At 35.4% G+C, this 18,877-nt stretch overlaps 1 protein-coding gene across 1 annotated transcript in view; it reads left to right on the top strand.

Moving 5' to 3' along the window:
• Window positions 1-18,561, top strand: part of SMC3 (structural maintenance of chromosomes 3) — a 38,479-nt gene extending 19,918 nt beyond the window's left edge. Inside the window, exons 13-29 of the mRNA XM_018041507.1 lie at window positions 20-233; window positions 5,602-5,705; window positions 5,886-5,985; window positions 6,607-6,767; window positions 7,096-7,237; window positions 9,111-9,261; window positions 11,012-11,164; window positions 12,412-12,563; window positions 13,337-13,495; window positions 14,108-14,215; window positions 14,726-14,834; window positions 15,461-15,708; window positions 15,798-16,010; window positions 16,290-16,481; window positions 16,628-16,805; window positions 17,410-17,516; window positions 18,153-18,561. Coding sequence (XP_017896996.1) covers window positions 20-233; window positions 5,602-5,705; window positions 5,886-5,985; window positions 6,607-6,767; window positions 7,096-7,237; window positions 9,111-9,261; window positions 11,012-11,164; window positions 12,412-12,563; window positions 13,337-13,495; window positions 14,108-14,215; window positions 14,726-14,834; window positions 15,461-15,708; window positions 15,798-16,010; window positions 16,290-16,481; window positions 16,628-16,805; window positions 17,410-17,516; window positions 18,153-18,224 — 2,563 coding nt within the window. The 3' untranslated portion in view covers window positions 18,225-18,561. The remainder of the gene's footprint in view (window positions 1-19; window positions 234-5,601; window positions 5,706-5,885; window positions 5,986-6,606; window positions 6,768-7,095; window positions 7,238-9,110; window positions 9,262-11,011; window positions 11,165-12,411; window positions 12,564-13,336; window positions 13,496-14,107; window positions 14,216-14,725; window positions 14,835-15,460; window positions 15,709-15,797; window positions 16,011-16,289; window positions 16,482-16,627; window positions 16,806-17,409; window positions 17,517-18,152) is intronic.

The raw sequence follows: 18,877 nt of genomic DNA, 5'->3' as shown, positions 1-18,877 counted from the left end.
TCTTTTCTATCTTGTGTAGATTGGCCCAAGCTACCCAGGAAAGAACCGACCTTTATGCAAAGCAGGGTCGAGGAAGCCAGTTTACATCAAAAGAAGAAAGGGATAAGTGGATTAAAAAGGAGCTCAAGTCTTTAGATCAAGCTATTAACGACAAGAAAAGACAGATTGCCGCTATACACAAGGATTTGGAGGACACTGAGGCAAATAAAGAGAAAAATCTGGAGCAGTATAATGTAAGAACTTCTGTAGCTGCTTTGTGAAATCTTTGAGTGTGAACATATGCAGGTTTATCTGTTTCTTTAAGTTTTATTTGTAAATAGTTTATCATAAAATACACAAGACAGATACTTAATTAGATAAGACCAGCACAGTTTAATATTATACATATGGTGGTTTTAAAGATTTTTTGCCATGTCAGTGAGTGTCATATAGATTAAATAAATTTAAAATATATTTTTTATGAGTCAGCAACATGTACTTGGACTGTACAGTTAACTTTAAGTGATATCATACAAATCTAAAAAGACTGTAGTAATTTAAAATATTTCCATTTTTATATAATAATGTAATATTATATCAATGTAATAACTTACTGCAGAATATATTTTGTTAACACATTGCTGATTTTATAACATTTTCTAAATGAATTAAACATTCACTCTGCATGTTTAGTTAGCATTTTCTTAAAAATTGAAATAGAAGATAAAACCATTACTTTGAATAAGAAAGATTGTAAATTATTTAAAAATAGAGAAAACTGCTATCTTAAGTGATACTTGCAGATATATATAGGTGATTGGAAGATGATCGAAGTGGTGAGAAGGGAGTGTGTAGGACAGGTGTAGGGTAAGAATATATGTATGTATTTATATACACATGCCTAGAAGGAACCTTTCTACCTTACAAGGTCTTTACTGTTGATATGGTCGGTTTATCAGAAAAGTCACTGAAAACATAAAATCTTAAATATGTATACTTATATGCATTTCATGTATAATATTTACATGTATTTATATGTAAATATTTAAAGATAAGTGTATGCTTATGTACCAGTCTTTATTTTTAGACATTTTTTAAAGAGCATCTTTGGGTTCACAGCAAAATTGAGAGGAAGGTATAGAGATTTCCCATATACTGCCTACCCCCTACACCTGAATAGCCTTCTTTATCAACATTCTTCACTAGAGTGTATACCAATCTTGATGTAGAACCCAAGATATTTCTTATGAATATGAGTAGTGATTGGCACTCCGAGGGGACTTTCGTGTTATGAGCTGCATGTGTAAATACAGTTCTCCGTAAAGTTGGGTGAAAACAATTCAGGATCCGGTATAAGGTCATATACTGCATTTAGTCGTCGTGCTTCTGTTACCTGCTTTAATCTGCATCAGCTCCTCGGTCTTTCCTTGGCTTTGTGACCTGACGTTGTGAGTTACTGTTACACGTGCATGTGTGCTCAGTCGTGTCCAACCCTGCGACCCCATGGACTGCGGCCCACCAGACTCCTCTGTTCGTGGGATTTTTCAGGCAAGAATGCTGGAGTCACTTGCCGTTTCCTCCTCCAGGGGATCTTCCCCACCCAGGGATCGAACCTGTGTCTCCTGCCTTAATAGGCAGATTCTTTACCACTGAGCCACCATTTCAGTTCAGTTCAGTCGCTCAGTCATGTCCAACTCTTTGTGACCCCATGGAGTGCAGCACGCCAGGCCTCCCTGTCCATTACCAACTCCTCAAACTCATGTCCATTGAGTCGGTGATGCCATCCAACCATCTCATCTTCTGTTGTCCCCTTCTCCTCCCACCTTTAGTAGTTCCCAGCATCAGGGTCTTTTCAAATGAGTCAGTTCTGTGCATCAGGTGGCCAAAGAGTTGGAGTTTCAGCTTCAGCATCAGTCCTTCCAATGAATATTCAGGACTGATTTCCTTTAGGATGAACTGGTTGGATTTCCTAGCTGTCCAAGGGACTCTGAAGAGTCTTCTCCAACACCACAGTTCCAAAGCATCAATTCTTCAGCACTTAGCTTTCCTCATAGTCCAACTCTCACATTCATACATGACTACTGGAAAAACCATAGCTTTGATTAGACGGACCTTTGTTAGCAAGGTAATGTTTCTGCTTTTTAATATGCTGTCTAGATTGGTCATAGCTTTTCTTCCAAGGAACAAGTATCTTTTAATTTATGGCTGCAGTCACCATCTGCAGTGATTTTTGGAGCCCCCCAAAATAAAGTCAGCCACTGTTTCCCCATCTGCCATGAAGTGATGAGACCAGATGCCATGATCTTAGTCTTCTGAATGTTGAGTTTTAAGCCAACTTTTTCACTCTCTTTCACTTTCATCAAGAGGCTCTTTAGTTCCTCTTCACTTTCTGCCATAAGAGTGGTGTCATCTGCATTTCTGAGGTTATTGATATTTCTCCCAGCAGTCTTGATTCCAGCTTGTGCTTCATCCAGTCCAGCGTTTCTTATGATGTACTCTGCATATAAGTTAAATAAGCAGGGTGACAGTATACAGCCTTGACATACTCATTTCCCATTTTGGAACCAGTCTGTTCCATGTCCAGTTCTAACTGTTGGCTTCTTGACCTGCGTACAGATTTCTTAGGAGGCAGGTCAAGTGGTCTGGTATTCCTATCTCTCTAAGAATTTTCCAGTTTGTTGTGATCCACACAGTCAAAGGCTTTGGCATAGTCAATAAAGCAGAAATATATGTTTTTCTGGAACTCTCTTGCTTTTTCAATGATCCAGTGGATGTTGGCAATTTGATCTCTGGTTCCTCTGCCTTTTCTAAATCCAGCTTGAACATCTGAAAGTTCATGGTTCACTTACTGTTAAAGCCTCACTTGGAGAATTTTGAGCATTACTTTGCCAGCATGTGAGATGAGTGCAATTGTTTGATAGTTTGAGCATTCTTTGGCATTGCCTTTCTTTGGGATTGGAATGAAAACTGACCTTTTCCAGTCCTATGGCCACTGGTGTTTTCCAAACTTGCTGGCATATCCAGTGCAGCACTTTCACAGCATCATCTTTTAGGATTTAAAACAGCTCAACTGGAATTCCATCACCTCCACTAGCTTTGTTCATAGTGATGCTTCCTAAGACCCACTTGAGTTCGCACTCCAGGATGTCTGGCTCTGGGTGAGTGATCACACCATTGTGATTATCTGGGTTGTAAAGACCTTTATTGTATAGTTCTGTGTATTCTTGCCACCTCATCTTAATATCTTTTGCTTCTGTTAGGTCCATACCATTTCTGTCCTTTACTGTGCCCACCTTGCATGAAAAGTTCCCTTGGTATCTCTAATTTTCTGGAAGAGATCTCCAGTCTTTCCCATTCTGTTGTTTTTCTCTATTTCTTTGCATTGATCACTGAGGATGTCTCTCGTATCTCTCCTTGGTCTTCTTTGGAACTCTGCCTTCAAATGGGTGTATCTTTCCTTTTCTCCTTTGCCTTTCACTTCTCTTCTTTTCACAGCTATTTGTAAGGCCTCCTCAGACAGCCATTTTGCCTTTTTTCATTTCTTTTTTTGGGGGGATGGTCTTGATCCCTGCCTCCTGTATAGTGTCATGAACCTCCATCCATAGTTCTTAAGGCACTCTATCAGATCTAATCCCTTGAATCTATTTGTCACTTCCAGTGTATAATCATAAGGGATTTGATTTAGGTTAGACCTGAATGGTCTAGTGGTTTTCCCTACTTTTTTCAATTTAAGTCTGAATTTGGCAATAAAGAGTTCCTGATCTGGCCACAGCTCCTGGTCTTGTTTTTGCTGACTGTATAGAGCTTCTCCATCTTTGGCTGCAAAGAATGTAACCTGATTTCTGTATTGACCATCTGGTGATGTCCATGTGTAGAGTCTTCTCTTGTATTGTTGCAAGAGGATGTTTGCTATGACCAGTGTGTTCTCTTGACAAAACTCTATTAGCCTCTGCCCTGCTTCATTCTGTACTCCAAGGCCAAATTTGCCTGTTATTCCAGGTATTTCTTGACTTCCTACTGTTACATTCTAGTCCCCAGTAATGAAAAGGACATCTTTTTTGGGTGTTAGTTCTAGAATGTCTTGTAGGTCTTCACAGAAACATTCAGCTTCAGTTTCAGCTTTTTCAGCATTACTGGTTGGGGCATAGACTTGGAATACTGTGATACTGAATGGACAGCCTTGGAAACGAACAGAGATCATTCTGTTTCTGAGATTGCATCCAAGTACTGCTTTTTGGACTCTTGTAGACTATGATGGCTACTCCATTTCTACTGAGCTACCTAGGAAGCCCATTATAAAGTACATATTATCTATTACCATATGCTGCTGCTGCTACTGCTAAGTCACTTCAGTCGTGTCTGACTCTGTGCGACCCCAGAGACAGCAGCCCACTAGGCTCCTCTGTCCCTGGGATTCTCCAGGCAAGAATACTGGAGTGGGTTGCCATTTCCTTCTCCAGTGAATGAAAGTGAAAAGTGAAAGTGAAGTCACTCAGTCATGTCCCACTCTTACCGACGCCATGCACTGCAGCCTACCAAGCTCCTCTGTCCATGGGATTTTTCAGGCAAGAGTACTAGAGTGGGTTGCCATTGCCTTTTCCTTACCATATGCACTTTTGTATTATATATTAGAGGTTTTTGCCCATTCAGTTCAATTTTCAGTGACTCGTTTTTGAGTGTGTTCAGAACTAAATCAGTTTTTTAAAAGAACAACTTTTCCTAGTACTCATATCATCAGTTTATCTAATGTTTAATGTAATCAGTCACCTAAAAACAAAAACATACCAGGGAGCAAACAGAACTGATTCTGTAACCATAAACAGCTCAGCTGGTAGGACAAGTGACCAGGAGTAATATACTACTGGCCAGTGTGCTTTGGACTTTGGTCAGGAATGGAAAACAGATTGATTGAGGTAGTCAGTTATTTGGGAGTTTGTTAGTATAGTTTCAGTTGAGATAGCTACAGTCCTGCCTTGAAATAAAAGGCATTTTTATCTTGAGTTCATGGAAATATCAACCTCAACAGATGCCCGTTTTGAAAAAGCTTGGTGCTAAAACAGGACTTTGCAGGGAGAGGTTTTATTCATTCTTTTTCAAGTTTGAAATTATTTTTCAATATTTCAGTCACATTTAAGTGTATCAAAATGACCACTTGTGAGGGTGAACTCTTCTTTATATTGGATAGAGATGATTTTACAGTGCTTATTATATTGTGCAAAAGAGCCTTTTGCTTCTTAGTATGTTCCTAAATCTCTTGTGTTCTTATGTGTGTGTGTGTGTGTGTAGAGGGGCCATGTGAAAAGTATACACTGCAGTGTTTTGAGAATTTATTAATAAATTTTTTTCTTCTAAAATTCTAGAGTATATATTATAGAAGTAGTAAGGTCACTAATGAACAAATTAATTGTTTTGATACATGTATGTGCTTGTTAAACCATCACCACAGTTAAGATAACAAGCCTATTGATCACCCCAAAATGTTTCCCATATCCCTTGGTAATTCCTCCCTCTCTCCTTTCCTGGCCTCTTCCATCCTCTGGTAACAACCGAACTGCTTTCTGTTACTAGGGATTAGTTTGTATGAAATTAGATTTTAAATTTGAATTATTTTTATTTCCATAGAAACTGGATCAGGATCTTAATGAAGTCAAAGCTCGAGTTGAAGAACTGGACAGAAAATACTATGAAGTAAAAAATAAGAAAGATGAATTACAAAGTGAAAGAAAGTTAGTATAGACTAAAGTATGCCTTAATATTGTTGAGTAATGCTAGTTACTGGCTGTTAAATGGTCTTTAAATTATAAATTAACTATAGAAGTTTAATTTCAGTCTTCCCTCAAAATTGTATACTGTTAGCATATTGTCTTAATTTTAAAATTGAAGACAGTCTATTTTTTATTGATTAGTTACTTGTGGAGAGAAGAGAATGCAGAACAGCAGGCACTTGCTGCTAAAAGAGAAGATCTTGAAAAGAAACAGCAACTTCTTAGAGCTGCAACAGGAAAGGTGGGTAGGTTCTTTCATTACCTCAGTTGGCATTGAGTCAGTTATTACTGCATAAGAATTTATTAGCTTTCAAGAGAAGAATGCAAATTAATTTCTTATAAACGTGAAATACTGGATATCATTTAAGCACCCATGCTATTAAAAATAGCACTTTTGATTTCTAGATGAAGGGTCCATTTTTAATGCTAATCTCATGGAACAGAATCCATAATACAAGGTGTTGCACATAGTTGGCATATTTCAAGGGAGTTGACCTATTGTTGGAGAAGGTATTTAATCTGTGGTATATTTTTTTATTTTTTAAAATTTTTATTGGAATATAGTTGATTTACAGAGTTGTATTTGTTTCAGGTGTTCAGCAAAGTGAATCAGTTATACCTATAAGTTATCCACTATTTTTTTTAGATTCTTTTTTCAAACAGGGCATTACTGAGTATTGAGTAGAGTTCCTTGTGCTGTACAGTAGGTTCTTAATTAGTAGTCTGTTTTATATGTAGTTGTGTATATGACAATCCCGATCTCCCAATTTGGTATATTTTTTTAATGTATAGAGTAATGGAGGCATTTTATATCAGCATGGGTGCCATTAGCAATATTTTACAATTTTTTGTTTCTGAATAGGCCATTTTAAATGGAATAGATAGCATAAATAAAGTGCTAGACCACTTCCGTCGAAAAGGAATAAACCAGCATGTTCAAAATGGCTATCATGGTATTGTGATGAATAACTTTGAATGTGAGCCTGCTTTCTACACGTGTGTGGAAGTCACTGCTGGAAACAGGTGAGATTTGTTTTTTTGCTTGATGTTTTGAGTTTTTAAAGAAAAGAGGAACTAAGAATAACCTAAGAAACACCCTTTTGTAGTTTAAATATATCCTCTTATTTAATATTCCAATCCTCTTTTGTTTAATATTGCAATTAAATACATTGATGCTCAGTGTTTGTTCCTAGTTGTAGAAACTAGAACTTCTGCTTTTTGTACTTTCTCTCCCTCCATTGGAATTTTCTGAGTAGCCCTCCCCATACAAATTGGATTGCATAGAAAAAAGTAACTTGTTTGCTTAAATGTTTAAAGCACTTTGGACCTATCTCATTCTCTTTACATGTAGGTTATTTTATCACATTGTTGATTCAGATGAAGTCAGCACGAAGATTTTGATGGAGTTTAATAAAATGAATCTTCCTGGAGAGGTTACTTTCCTGCCTCTTAACAAGTTAGATGTAAGGGATACTGCCTATCCTGAAACCAATGTGAGTTGATGTGTGTTAAAGTCTGTCTTTCAATAAGTGTTTTTCTTGGTTTAGCACATGTTAGTGCACAACAAGCACTATACACTGTGGTTCACATGGTCTGTGAAGTAAACATTCCTTTCTTACCGTAGAGGATACTTAATGCTAGATGAGGAAAGGAAGGAAGACAGGTCACAGCCGTGACATAAACTGTTGCAAAATGTGCCAAGTGTTAAAATACATCAGTACAGGATATTCTGAGAGTGTAACTCAAGGAGACGAAATTAAGATTTAATAATTGGAGAATTCCCTGAGGAAGTATCATTTAAAGTAAATAAGACTTCTGAATGTTCTTTTTTTTAAACAGCTTATAAATTAGATTTAAAATATGTAGCAAGATGATAGGCTCTGAAAGCATAACGTTGCTCTTGTTATTAGCTGGTATGCTTTTTAACAGATTGAGAATGTTACCTAGACATCATCCTTGATAAAAATGTAATTGCTTTGAGATGTTTGGCTTCAGAATGTTGATGGTAGTAGCAGTTATTTCACTGTTATTTAAGGTTAAAGCTAAAACCCTGGGAGAATGAGCTGCAGGTGAAGAGGAACAGTGAGAATCTTATGAGCTATTTAAGTGGTCTAGCTTTTTCTTTTAAATCTACAAACTATCTCTGAAATTTTGAGGAGGAGAAATTGAGTCCTAAATGTGATATGTAAGTGAAGCAAGTCACGAAAGAATGCATATAGTGCTGTTCCCTTTACAATACCTGAACAAAAGTAATCTTAGATGATAGGACTACAAGTGCAAGGAAGTGATCACCACAAAATTACAGGAGTGGCCATCACCAGCAGGTAACCGTTGGAGATAACCACTGTGATTAGAAGAGGGCTACACTCATCACTTCTGGGCTTTATAGTAGTGTTTTGTTTCTTGTCCTACATGGTGGTTATATTGGTGTTTGCTTTGTAATTATTAATTTAAGCTTAACATATTTATTCGGAGAAGGCAATGGCAACCCACTCTAGTACTCTTGCCTGGAAAATCCCATGGACGGAGGAGCCTGGTAGGCTACAGTCCATGGGTTCGCGGAGAGTCGCACACGACTGAGTGACTTCACTTTCACGCATTGGAGAAGGAAATGGCAACCCACTCCAGTGTTCTTGCCTGGAGGATCCCAGGGACGGGGGAGCCTGGTGGGCTGCCGTCTCTGGGGTCGCACAGAGTCGGACACGACTGAAGCGACTTGGCGGCAGCAGCAACGTATTTATTGCTTTTTTCTATATGTAGGATGTATTTCCTAATGTAAAAATTCGATTCAGCTAGTTGAGAGAGAAAAAAGGAAAAATAAATTCTGAAAAAATATTTTTCTGAGTATCTAAGGTTATATGTGTGTAGATTATTAGATGAAAATAAAATGAAAATATTTTGAGAATATACTACTAGTTTATATTTGTCCCTTCTGTGTGACAGATGCTACCCTAAATGTTTCGCATTTATAACTCGCCTACTCTTAACAACTTCGTGAGGAAGCTACTGTCGTTATTGTAGTTCTGTAGATGAGTACAGAAGTTAAGCAACTTGTCCAGAGCACACATCTGAGAAGCAGAACTGAGATTTGAACTTGAGCAGTCTGGCTCCAGAGCCACTGAGCTCTTTATCACTGTACTCTGAAAACCTCTATACTATTGAAAACCTGGATGACTTACATGAGTACAATTTCCAGGATATTTCAGTAGAATTATTTTTCTCACTTGTTCAGTATAAAAATCAACAGTTTTGAAATGTAAAGGCATTTTGTTTATTTGTATTTCAGAAAAATGTAATTTACAATTCTGATAACACATTTGAACTAATTGTGATTTCTTTGCTTGCTAACAACATACTTGTTTTTAGGATGCTATTCCTATGATAAGTAAATTGAGGTACAATCCCAGATTTGACAAAGCTTTCAAACATGTATTTGGAAAAACACTTATTTGTCGTAGTATGGAAGTTTCAACCCAGTTGGCCCGTGCTTTCACTATGGACTGCATTACCTTGGAAGGTTCGTAATAGTAATTACTAGCTTTGAACAAATAAATTCCTTTAAAAGTGTTCGAAAATTCATGTCCAGTTACTTCCCATTTTTAAATCCTGTTGGTTTATTCAAGTCAGAATTTAAACAAGGTCAACACTTTATGTTTAATTGATGTCTCATAAGTATAATCATTTAATGCATAGTAGAATTTCTTAACCTTTTTGACACCATGGACTTGGTTTGGTGAAGCCTCTGGCACCTTTTCTCAAAAATTTTTTAAATGTATTAAACAAAATACTTCGGATCACCAAAGAAACCAGTTGGCATGGTTATCACAGTATTTCTTTGACATAGAATGTATTCTTTAAGATATTAAAAACGAGATTTAGCAGTGGACCTCCTGAATTTTATTTTGAGTGAAGGTTAAGAACCTCTGGTATATAGGTTCACTTGTCCTCATTTTCTGTTTTTTTTTTTTTTCCCCTGTGTGTTTACAGGGAAGCATAAACAGTTTCAGTATAGCACAGTTCTCCTGTTTTCCTCCCACCCCCAGAAATTCTTGCGTTTTTTTTTTTTTTTTTTCGTTCTTCTTTCTATTCTGTTTGCAGCAGTGATTTCCAGCATCCTGTCCTCCAGGTCACTTATCCATTCTTCTGCATCAGTTATTCTGCTGCTGACTCCTTCTAGTGTATTGTTCATCTCATTTGTTCTTTAGTTCTTCTAGGTCTCTGATAAACATTTCTGCATCTTCTCAATCTCTGTTCTGTTTCTGAGATTCTGGATCATCTTCGCTATCCTTCTGAGTTCTTCTGGAAGATGGCCTCTCTCCACTTCATTCGGTTGTTTTTCTGGGATTTTATCTTGCCACTTCATCTGGGACAAAAACCCTCTGCTTTTCTCATCCTGGTTAACTTTCTGTGATGTAGTTTTCGTTTTAGCCACTGTGGGACTGTGGTTCTTCTTGCTGCTTCTGTCTGCCCTCTCAGAAATCTTTTGTGTTGTCGATTTGTCTTACTGCTTCCTCTTTATTAGGTTAGGTTAGGCATTCTTGGCATGAGTGATGTGTACTTCTACTGCGTGTCCCACTGTTAGTGATACCAGGTTTGACCTCTAGCAGATCTTGGTTGTAAAGGTACCTTTTCCCCTTTGTAAGTAATAAATGATATGTGGGATTATCCTTTAAGGACACGTGAATATCAGGTTCCCCCAAAAGTTTTTTTGCTAAGGGCTTAGCATCCTTTGGTGACCCTTGCCTGACTTGGTTAATACATTGAGGGTTTCAAAATGATCATTCTAAAATTCTGTGATTGCTTCTATATTTATTAGCTGTCACTTTTCTGTAAAGAAAAGCCCCTTCCTGTTTTCCTTTTTATGTATTGCTGTGATTCATGGATTTTTTAAATTATTCAATGTGTTACCAAATTGCCATTATTATTTTTGATTTTCATATTTCCAGTTATGGCCATTGGGAATTTCAAGCTAGGTTCTGTGTCTTGTTGACATGTTCCTGTTAGTCTTTAACACTTCTTTCTGGCAAATGTTCAGGTTTACCTTATATTTTATTAACACTTGCACTTATGTTGACACTTACATTTTTTAAGTGTAGGTGTTAATATTGTAAAACAACATTTTTTCCGGGGTGGCTTAAACTCTTTTAAGTTCTTATTAAATAGGTAAAACCTTCAGATTAATCTAGTTGTTTAATTATTAATCAATTTATTGTTGAATAAAGAAGTTGTTATACAGAATTACTAATTTCCTTATGTTTTATTAATAGGTGACCAAGTTAGTCATCGAGGTGCTTTGACTGGAGGCTATTATGATACAAGGAAGTCTAGACTTGAATTACAAAAAGATGTTAGAAAAGCGGAAGAAGAACTTGGTGAGCTTGAAGCAAAGCTCAATGAAAATCTGCGCAGAAATATTGAAAATATCTTTTTGTCTTGTGTTGCTGTAGAGAAGGAAGTGTGTTTTGGTTGGAATATAGAATCTTTTGAGTGTTAGATGTATTTTCACATATACAGTGGGGGGAAATATCCCATGTGTTTTATTTTGACTTTTATCTAAGCTTGTGTAGTATGTCCGTTTAACTTCCAAAAACAGGGAGAAAACTAAAAGCCATTGTAATATCCTTTGCTTAAACTGTTACATAGTTAATGGCAATGAGTGTATTTCTGAGAGAAAAGAACCCTAGGAACACAGAAATTTAAGATTGTAAAGGGAGCTGAGGAGGACTTGTCAGACAATTATAGGAAGAAAACCAGGATAGAGTTTCAATGGAAGAAGAGTGGGCAGTATCAGGAATGCCACATACTACACAGAAGTTAAATACATAAGGATTGAAAAATGTTAGTATTAGGGGTTATTATATTGAGTTTCAGATTTAGTATTAGTGGAGGAAATGTCCATCAAAATGCAAGTCTTAGTAACCATGGTTCTTTCCATTCTTTCAGATAAAAATGGTTTTCTGTGAAAAGTGACTAGTTGGGCTCGCAACAAAACAGTTGTGCATGTCCATTTTCTTAAAATAACCATGGTGTAAGGCAAAAGTGCTTTGTGTATATACCTTGCATTATGTCACACAATATTCAATACAGGTACTCAAGCAGTGAAAATAATTATTTTTACTGCTTCATTAGGATATTTTTATTGAGGCTGGCATTTAAAAAATTGTGAGTGTATAGCTTCTTTGTCATCAGTTGGAAGCAAGAGCACAGAGAAGAAGGTAAATAAGCGTCTTAGCTTTGACTATGCATACTTTGAGATCTGCCCAAATTTGGTGAGCTTTGAGCACAGAGCCTGGGAAAATACGTGAATACTCCTCTTCACATCTGACTCTCTTATGTAGTGCTTTAGGCATAATGGCTTATATAGTAAATACTTGAATGAAAAATATATAAATTTTAAAATGTGTATCATTTAGCTTCCTTTAGGACTTTCCCATGGTTTTTTTTTTTTTTTTTTGTACAGCAGTTGGTAAAATTGTATGTTATTTTGAGAGAGAAGTGGGTTAAAATGTTTAAAGCTTCTTTTATGACTGAACAGACTTGACATAGTATTTAATTCTGTGTTGTTATGGTACTTAAATTTGGGGAAATAGCTTAATCTAGGGATAAAGAAAAGGAAGGGGATACAAGTTAATGGACACTGAAGTGAATTTTCCTTAGCCTTGTATATGGATTAATAATGAAATTGATCAGCTGATGAACCAAATGCAGCAAATAGAGACTCAGCAAAGGAAATTTAAAGCATCTAGAGATAGCATATTATCAGAAATGAAGATGTTAAAAGAGAAGAGGCAGCAGTCAGAGAAAACCTTTATGCCCAAGGTTTGTAAATACGCTTTTTAAGAATATATTTAGTTATATAGATTTGGGGTAGACTATATATTGTGTAGGTTATATAACATACACGTTTGTTCCATTTTCATTTAGGCCCATACTTTGGTATCTGCATGTATCTTTATCACACTTCTACTCATGAGTACTCAGGAATCTACTTTTGTAGGCCAAATTCATATTTTCCAACTTCATTAAGCAAGTAGGCATTTTGAGCCATGGCATAAAAGTATTGTCCGATAGTCAGCCAGGTACCATTTGTGTCTATAAATGCTATTTATGGATTTATTTGACTGTATTTTGTCCAAATTATATTAAAATGAGTTAGAAAGTGAGCTGTTACTGCTATTACAAATGATAATATCCATTGGTCTCATAAACATGAGTAGTTTTGACAGAAACAACTAATTTTGTACATCAATTATACTAAAACAACAAAGTTAAAAATGTAGTGTATATACCCACAATTAGACCACCTTAACATTCTAGCAACTTCTTTCTGTTCTTATGAATATGCATAATTTTTATATAGTTTGACCATGGAATATGATGTATTTATTCCACACGTCCTGCATAACGTTGCATCATAAACATTTTTCTTGTTGCTGCATAGTTCTAATTATCAAATGTAATGGGTATCTAATATTTAATTGAGATATTTAAGCTCACTTTAATATCAAATATAGATGGTCTTCAGTATTTCACTACTGTAAGTGATACACTGACTAATACCATTACTAATAAATGGAAAATCTGTCATATAGCAACGTAGCTTACAAAGTTTGGAGGCAAGTTTGCATGCTATGGAGTCCACCAGAGAATCACTGAAAGCAGAACTGGGAACTGATTTGCTTTCTCAACTTAGTCTTGAAGATCAGAAGAGAGTAGATGCACTGAATGATGAAATTCGTCAGCTTCAGCAGGCAAGTACAGTTGACAGAAAAAAAAAAAATTTGTTGGTAATCAACTTGTGAAAAGTGTCTTTCTTGCTAGTAAAAGAGTGTGAAAAAGATATTGAGAAAATATAAGATTGAGACTTCAGTATCCGTTAAAGTAAATGAGGTTTTAGTAAGTTTTTCTAAACCCTATGATAGGATTGTATAAGAAATCTTCATTTTCTTTCATCTTACTTAATGCATGTTTGTCATTAGTAAAATCGAGCTTGTTAGCTTTGCTATATTTATTGATCTGACCACCTTTACATATTTTAAAATAGTTTTGATTAAACATTTTAATAACATTTGATTCTTAAATATAGATGTAAATAATTAACACTAAATTCAGAAAGTGAAAAGCAGGAAAAGAAAAATATTTTTGGTAGTATGCCTTATAAAAAGAACCAGGCACAAAAATAGCCTTCTGGATAGATAAGAGCGTAGATGAAGAAAATAAAGGTCTTTTTGGAAAGGTATAAAACTCTTGTTTCAGCTCATTTGAACACAAGTAATGGAGACAACAACAGATTAACAGCATTCCTGTATGTGAAATGTGCATGCCTATGTAGACAGACAATTTGTTTTTCTTTTTTCTTCTAGGAAAACAGACAACTACTGAATGAAAGAATTAAATTAGAAGGTATTATTACTCGAGTAGAGACTTACCTCAATGAGAATTTGAGAAAACGCTTGGACCAAGTAGAACAGGTGCGTTCTCTTTGGGTGGTTTCTTGATGAGCATAATCTTTTGAATAAGCTTACGTGAGAGGCTCTGATTTAGAGTATGGACTCTGGGGACAGAAAGACTAGCAGTCTGACTACCTGCCCTGACTTGGAGCTCTCACACTGCCACCTAGTGTCCTGTGTTGGTCAAGTCATTTGATATTTCTAAGCTCCAGTTTCCTCTTGTGTAAAAGAAGCATAGCAGTATGTTTTGTGTGATGATCTGGCACATTCTAGGTACTCAGTAAATATTAGTTACAAATATTTTCTCAGTAGTGGTCAGATGCTAAGAAATATTTTAGTCATTAATCATTTTTTTCCTGCTTAACGGATAACTTAAGTATTTACAACTATTTGAAGTATGTTTTTTGGTTTCCTTAAGTGTTTATTCAAACATACCAACAGCTATATCAACATTGGCAGTCATAACATTTTGAAACTAACAAAGTTTATATTTTTATGGCTTAATGCTCCTGTGTTCCTTTTGTGTTATAGGAACTCAATGAACTGAGAGAGACAGAAGGGGGTACTGTTCTCACTGCTACAACCTCAGAACTTGAAGCCATCAATAAAAGGGTGAAAGATACCATGGCAAGATCAGAAGGTGAATTTTTATTTTGTAAAAATGTTTTTGATATCTATTTAAGTTTAGCTTATTCGTTTTATAAGACTGTGTATTACAAAGTGACATACCCAAATAGGCAAAAGCATGTACCAGAAGTTTTTGTCATAAATAGTTTCTAGTGAACAGAGTTTAGGGTGTTGATTATAGTCACCTTCATTTTATTGAAATGTTTGTGGTAGTTTTTAAGAGACCATACATTATTAGTTTCTTGACAAAAGCATGGAATAGCTGGATCAAGTTTGTTGACACTTAATTGCTGAGAAGAAAATTATTTTAGGTTTTTATAAACATTGAATAATAAAAACTTTATATATGAATGGCTTGTGTACACTCCCAATTTTATTCTGAATTCTTTCATAAATTTTCACAGGAAAATTTAAACCTATTTATTTTGATAGATTTGACCATTAAAATCTTTGGTCAGATAACACCTTAAAATAGGTGTTATGGGGAATTCCCTGGCGATCCGGTGGTTAGGACTCCCTGCTTTCATGCCAAGGATCTAGGTTCAGTCTCTGGTTGGGGAACTAAGATCCTGCAAGCCGCATGGCTCAGCCAAAATACAGTAAGTGTTATGGCCTAACTTGGTTTTCCCCCCATTTTAGATTTGGACAATTCCATCGATAAAACAGAAGCTGGAATTAAGGAGCTGCAGAAGAGTATGGAACGCTGGAAAAATATGGAAAAAGAACACATGGATGCTATAAACCATGATACTAAAGAACTAGAAAAGATGACAAATAGACAAGGCATGCTGCTGAAGAAGAAAGAGGAGTGTATGAAGAAAATCCGAGAACTTGGGTCACTTCCTCAGGAAGCATTTGAAAAATACCAGACACTGAGCCTCAAACAGGTAAATCTAGTTTGTTTTAAATATGAAATCTCATTACAAATTTTCCTACATGTGAGTTTATTTATATGTTTTTCTTTTCCTCTTAATAGTTGTTTCGAAAACTTGAACAGTGCAACACAGAATTGAAAAAGTACAGCCATGTTAACAAAAAAGCTTTAGATCAGTTTGTAAATTTCTCGGAGCAGAAAGAAAAGTTAATAAAGCGACAAGAAGAGTTAGACAGGGGGTACAAATCAATCATGGAACTGATGAACGTACTTGAACTTCGAAAATACGAAGCTATTCAGTTAACTTTCAAACAGGTATGTTTCTGTTTGTAGTTAATACACAAGCTAAAATCTTCAGATACCTAGTTTATCATTCAATTTGTAAAGATTTTAAAGCTTTTTTTTCCACTGATAATTGTTCTGATACTTAAAGACATCCAGTATATACACAACTCTTACAAGGATTCAATCTGTTATTCTTGTTCTTAAGATTAAAAAATAAAAATTTTTTTTATTGCTTTTAAATAATTTTTGTCTTTGTTTTAAAAAGTACATATTCCATTTGACACCTATTTATATATTATTCATTTTAAGGTATCCAAAAACTTTAGTGAAGTATTCCAGAAGTTGGTCCCTGGTGGCAAAGCTACTTTGGTGATGAAGAAAGGAGATGTGGAAGGCAGTCAGTCTCAAGATGAAGGAGAAGGGAGTGGTGAAAGTGAGAGGGGCTCTGGATCACAAAGCAGTGTTCCATCAGTTGACCAGTTCACTGGAGTTGGAATTAGGGTAAAATAACTTTATATTCAATTTTCCTGAGAGCATTATCATAGTGGAACATTCTGCAAATCTTAATTGGTACACTGTATGCAACTTAAGAGATGATGGAGATTTTACCCCTTTGAAATATTAACTCTAATTAAATATTTTCTTAGGTGTCATTTACAGGAAAACAAGGTGAAATGAGAGAAATGCAACAGCTTTCGGGTGGACAGAAATCCTTGGTAGCTCTTGCTTTGATTTTTGCCATTCAGAAATGTGACCCTGCTCCTTTTTACTTGTTTGATGAGATTGACCAGGCTCTGGATGCTCAGCACAGAAAGGCTGTGTCAGGTACAGTTTTGGTTTCATAGCTTCATAGTAACTTACTAGAAATGATAGCTTGCCTCTTTTATCATATATTTCTTGCTGCCTGAGGTATCTGGGGGAGACTAGACAGGGTATTATTCAATAAAATAATTTCTCTTTTAACAAAGTTTTTAAAATTTAATATTAGACTACAAAGTATAGTTCTATCAGAAACATGAAACAATTGAAAATCCAACCCCAGTTAAGCTTTTATACAAACATCTCTCCTTTTAAAACTTGTTTTTCATAAACAGATTTGATTCTGTTTTTAAATAATCTATACCTGATCTTTAGTAAGTTCAAAAGATTTTGGGGGAGTGGGTAGCAGGAAAAGGTTGCTCTGGATGAGAAAAATTTACATTGCTCTGATACTGTTTCTAATCCTATGTTAGAAATGCTGCTTTTATATTCTGTAACTAAGATATCGGTGTTAAAGGTTTATGCCTAGCTTAAGAAACAAATTGATGCTTTCTGTAGATGTATGCAATCAGGCAGTTTTAAATTTTAGGTAGGATTAAAGATCGTTGCTTTTTAAATTTTTAGTTCTACTGAGAAAATGGTTTTATTAAATTACTCTTTCTTTTTACAGATATGATTATGGAGCTTGCTGTACATGCTCAATTCATTACAACTACTTTTAGGCCTGAACTGCTTGAGTCAGCTGACAAATTCTATGGTGTGAAGTTCAGAAATAAGGTAAAATTTTTTTACATGAAGTTTAAGTTCATATGGTATTTAATCCATTGTATCTGTTCAACTCTTTTTTTGTTACTTAAGTCATGAGAAAAAATTCAGAAACTTGTTGCTTATTGGATGATGATATCTTTGTGAAAAACACTTAAAAATGTTTATGAAGCTTATCAGGGTTTTTTTTGGCATTCATTGCATAGTTTTATTTTCATTGGCATTAAGAGACATTATCCTCCTCTCTAGTCTATTTAATGCTTATTTAATGCACAGTCTTTAACATTTACATACATTGATTTATATTTGGTTAGACCACATGGCTCTTCCAGGTGTTTTCAGCCTTAAAATTCTTTGAAATAGCAAAGTAATAAAAACTGAACAAAAATGTGGTTCAGATATTTAGACATGAGTACTTATCTGTATCTTCCAGAGCACTAAAATGCAGACTATTTTTTAAACTCCTGTGTTGAACAAACAGCATTAAAATAAGGGTTTTATCAGTCAATGTTTTAGAGTCAGTTGACTTGAAATACGCAATTTATATAGGTAATTGGCTGTATTTTTAAAATATTACCATATCCAGTGGGAACACTGGTAAGTTTCTTTACCATCTAACAGATGCTGTTTTTAATGCTTATGCTTCAGGTTAGTCACATTGATGTGATCACAGCAGAGATGGCCAAAGACTTCGTAGAAGACGATACCACTCACGGTTAGTTGGGAAACACTGCCCGTTGGTCTGGAAGATGTGTAAAGTAATGTGATCCTTTTACCCAGGAACTGTAAATTTAAACCTCAATATCTGGTCATTATTAATAGTTTTCAGCTTAGAGTATACATAGTCCTTTTATATTTCTGTCATTGTATTTTATAACATACTCTGTAATGTTACGTTTCTATTCATAGTTTAAGGATTTTATTTCCCACACAACTTTTTGTAAAGTGTTCTCCTGTTTTAAATCTTTTAAAATGTGCTAAATATTGTTTCCTAATTATTTTATCAAGTGTATTGCCTCTTTTATAGCTTCAATTAAATAATTGGTTTTATGACTAACTGTTTTATGTGGCTTTTTATTTATAGTTGTATGATTGGAAACAAATTTTTCTTAAATATCTGCTTTTTGTTTTGCTTAAGAAAAGGTCTGCCTTCACCTAAAAGAAGATTTTTAAAATATGGTTTAATATTCTGTTGAATTGCAATATGATTCCCAATCCTGACTGCTTGTTTAAATCCATGGGAGGGAGCTTTTAAAAATGTATCACCGCTTGAGTCTTTCCCTAGACCATTTGAATCCAAATCTCTAAGGAATAGAGTCTTGGTCAATGTTAATTCTAAAGTTCCGTAAGGTGATCCTGACCCTCAGTGAGGA

This window comes from Capra hircus, chromosome 26 (assembly GCF_001704415.2).
Source record: "Capra hircus breed San Clemente chromosome 26, ASM170441v1, whole genome shotgun sequence".
Classification (NCBI taxonomy): Eukaryota; Metazoa; Chordata; class Mammalia; order Artiodactyla; family Bovidae; genus Capra; species Capra hircus.
Note: the sequence above shows the minus strand (reverse complement) of the source record. Positions and strands in the feature narration are given on the sequence as shown.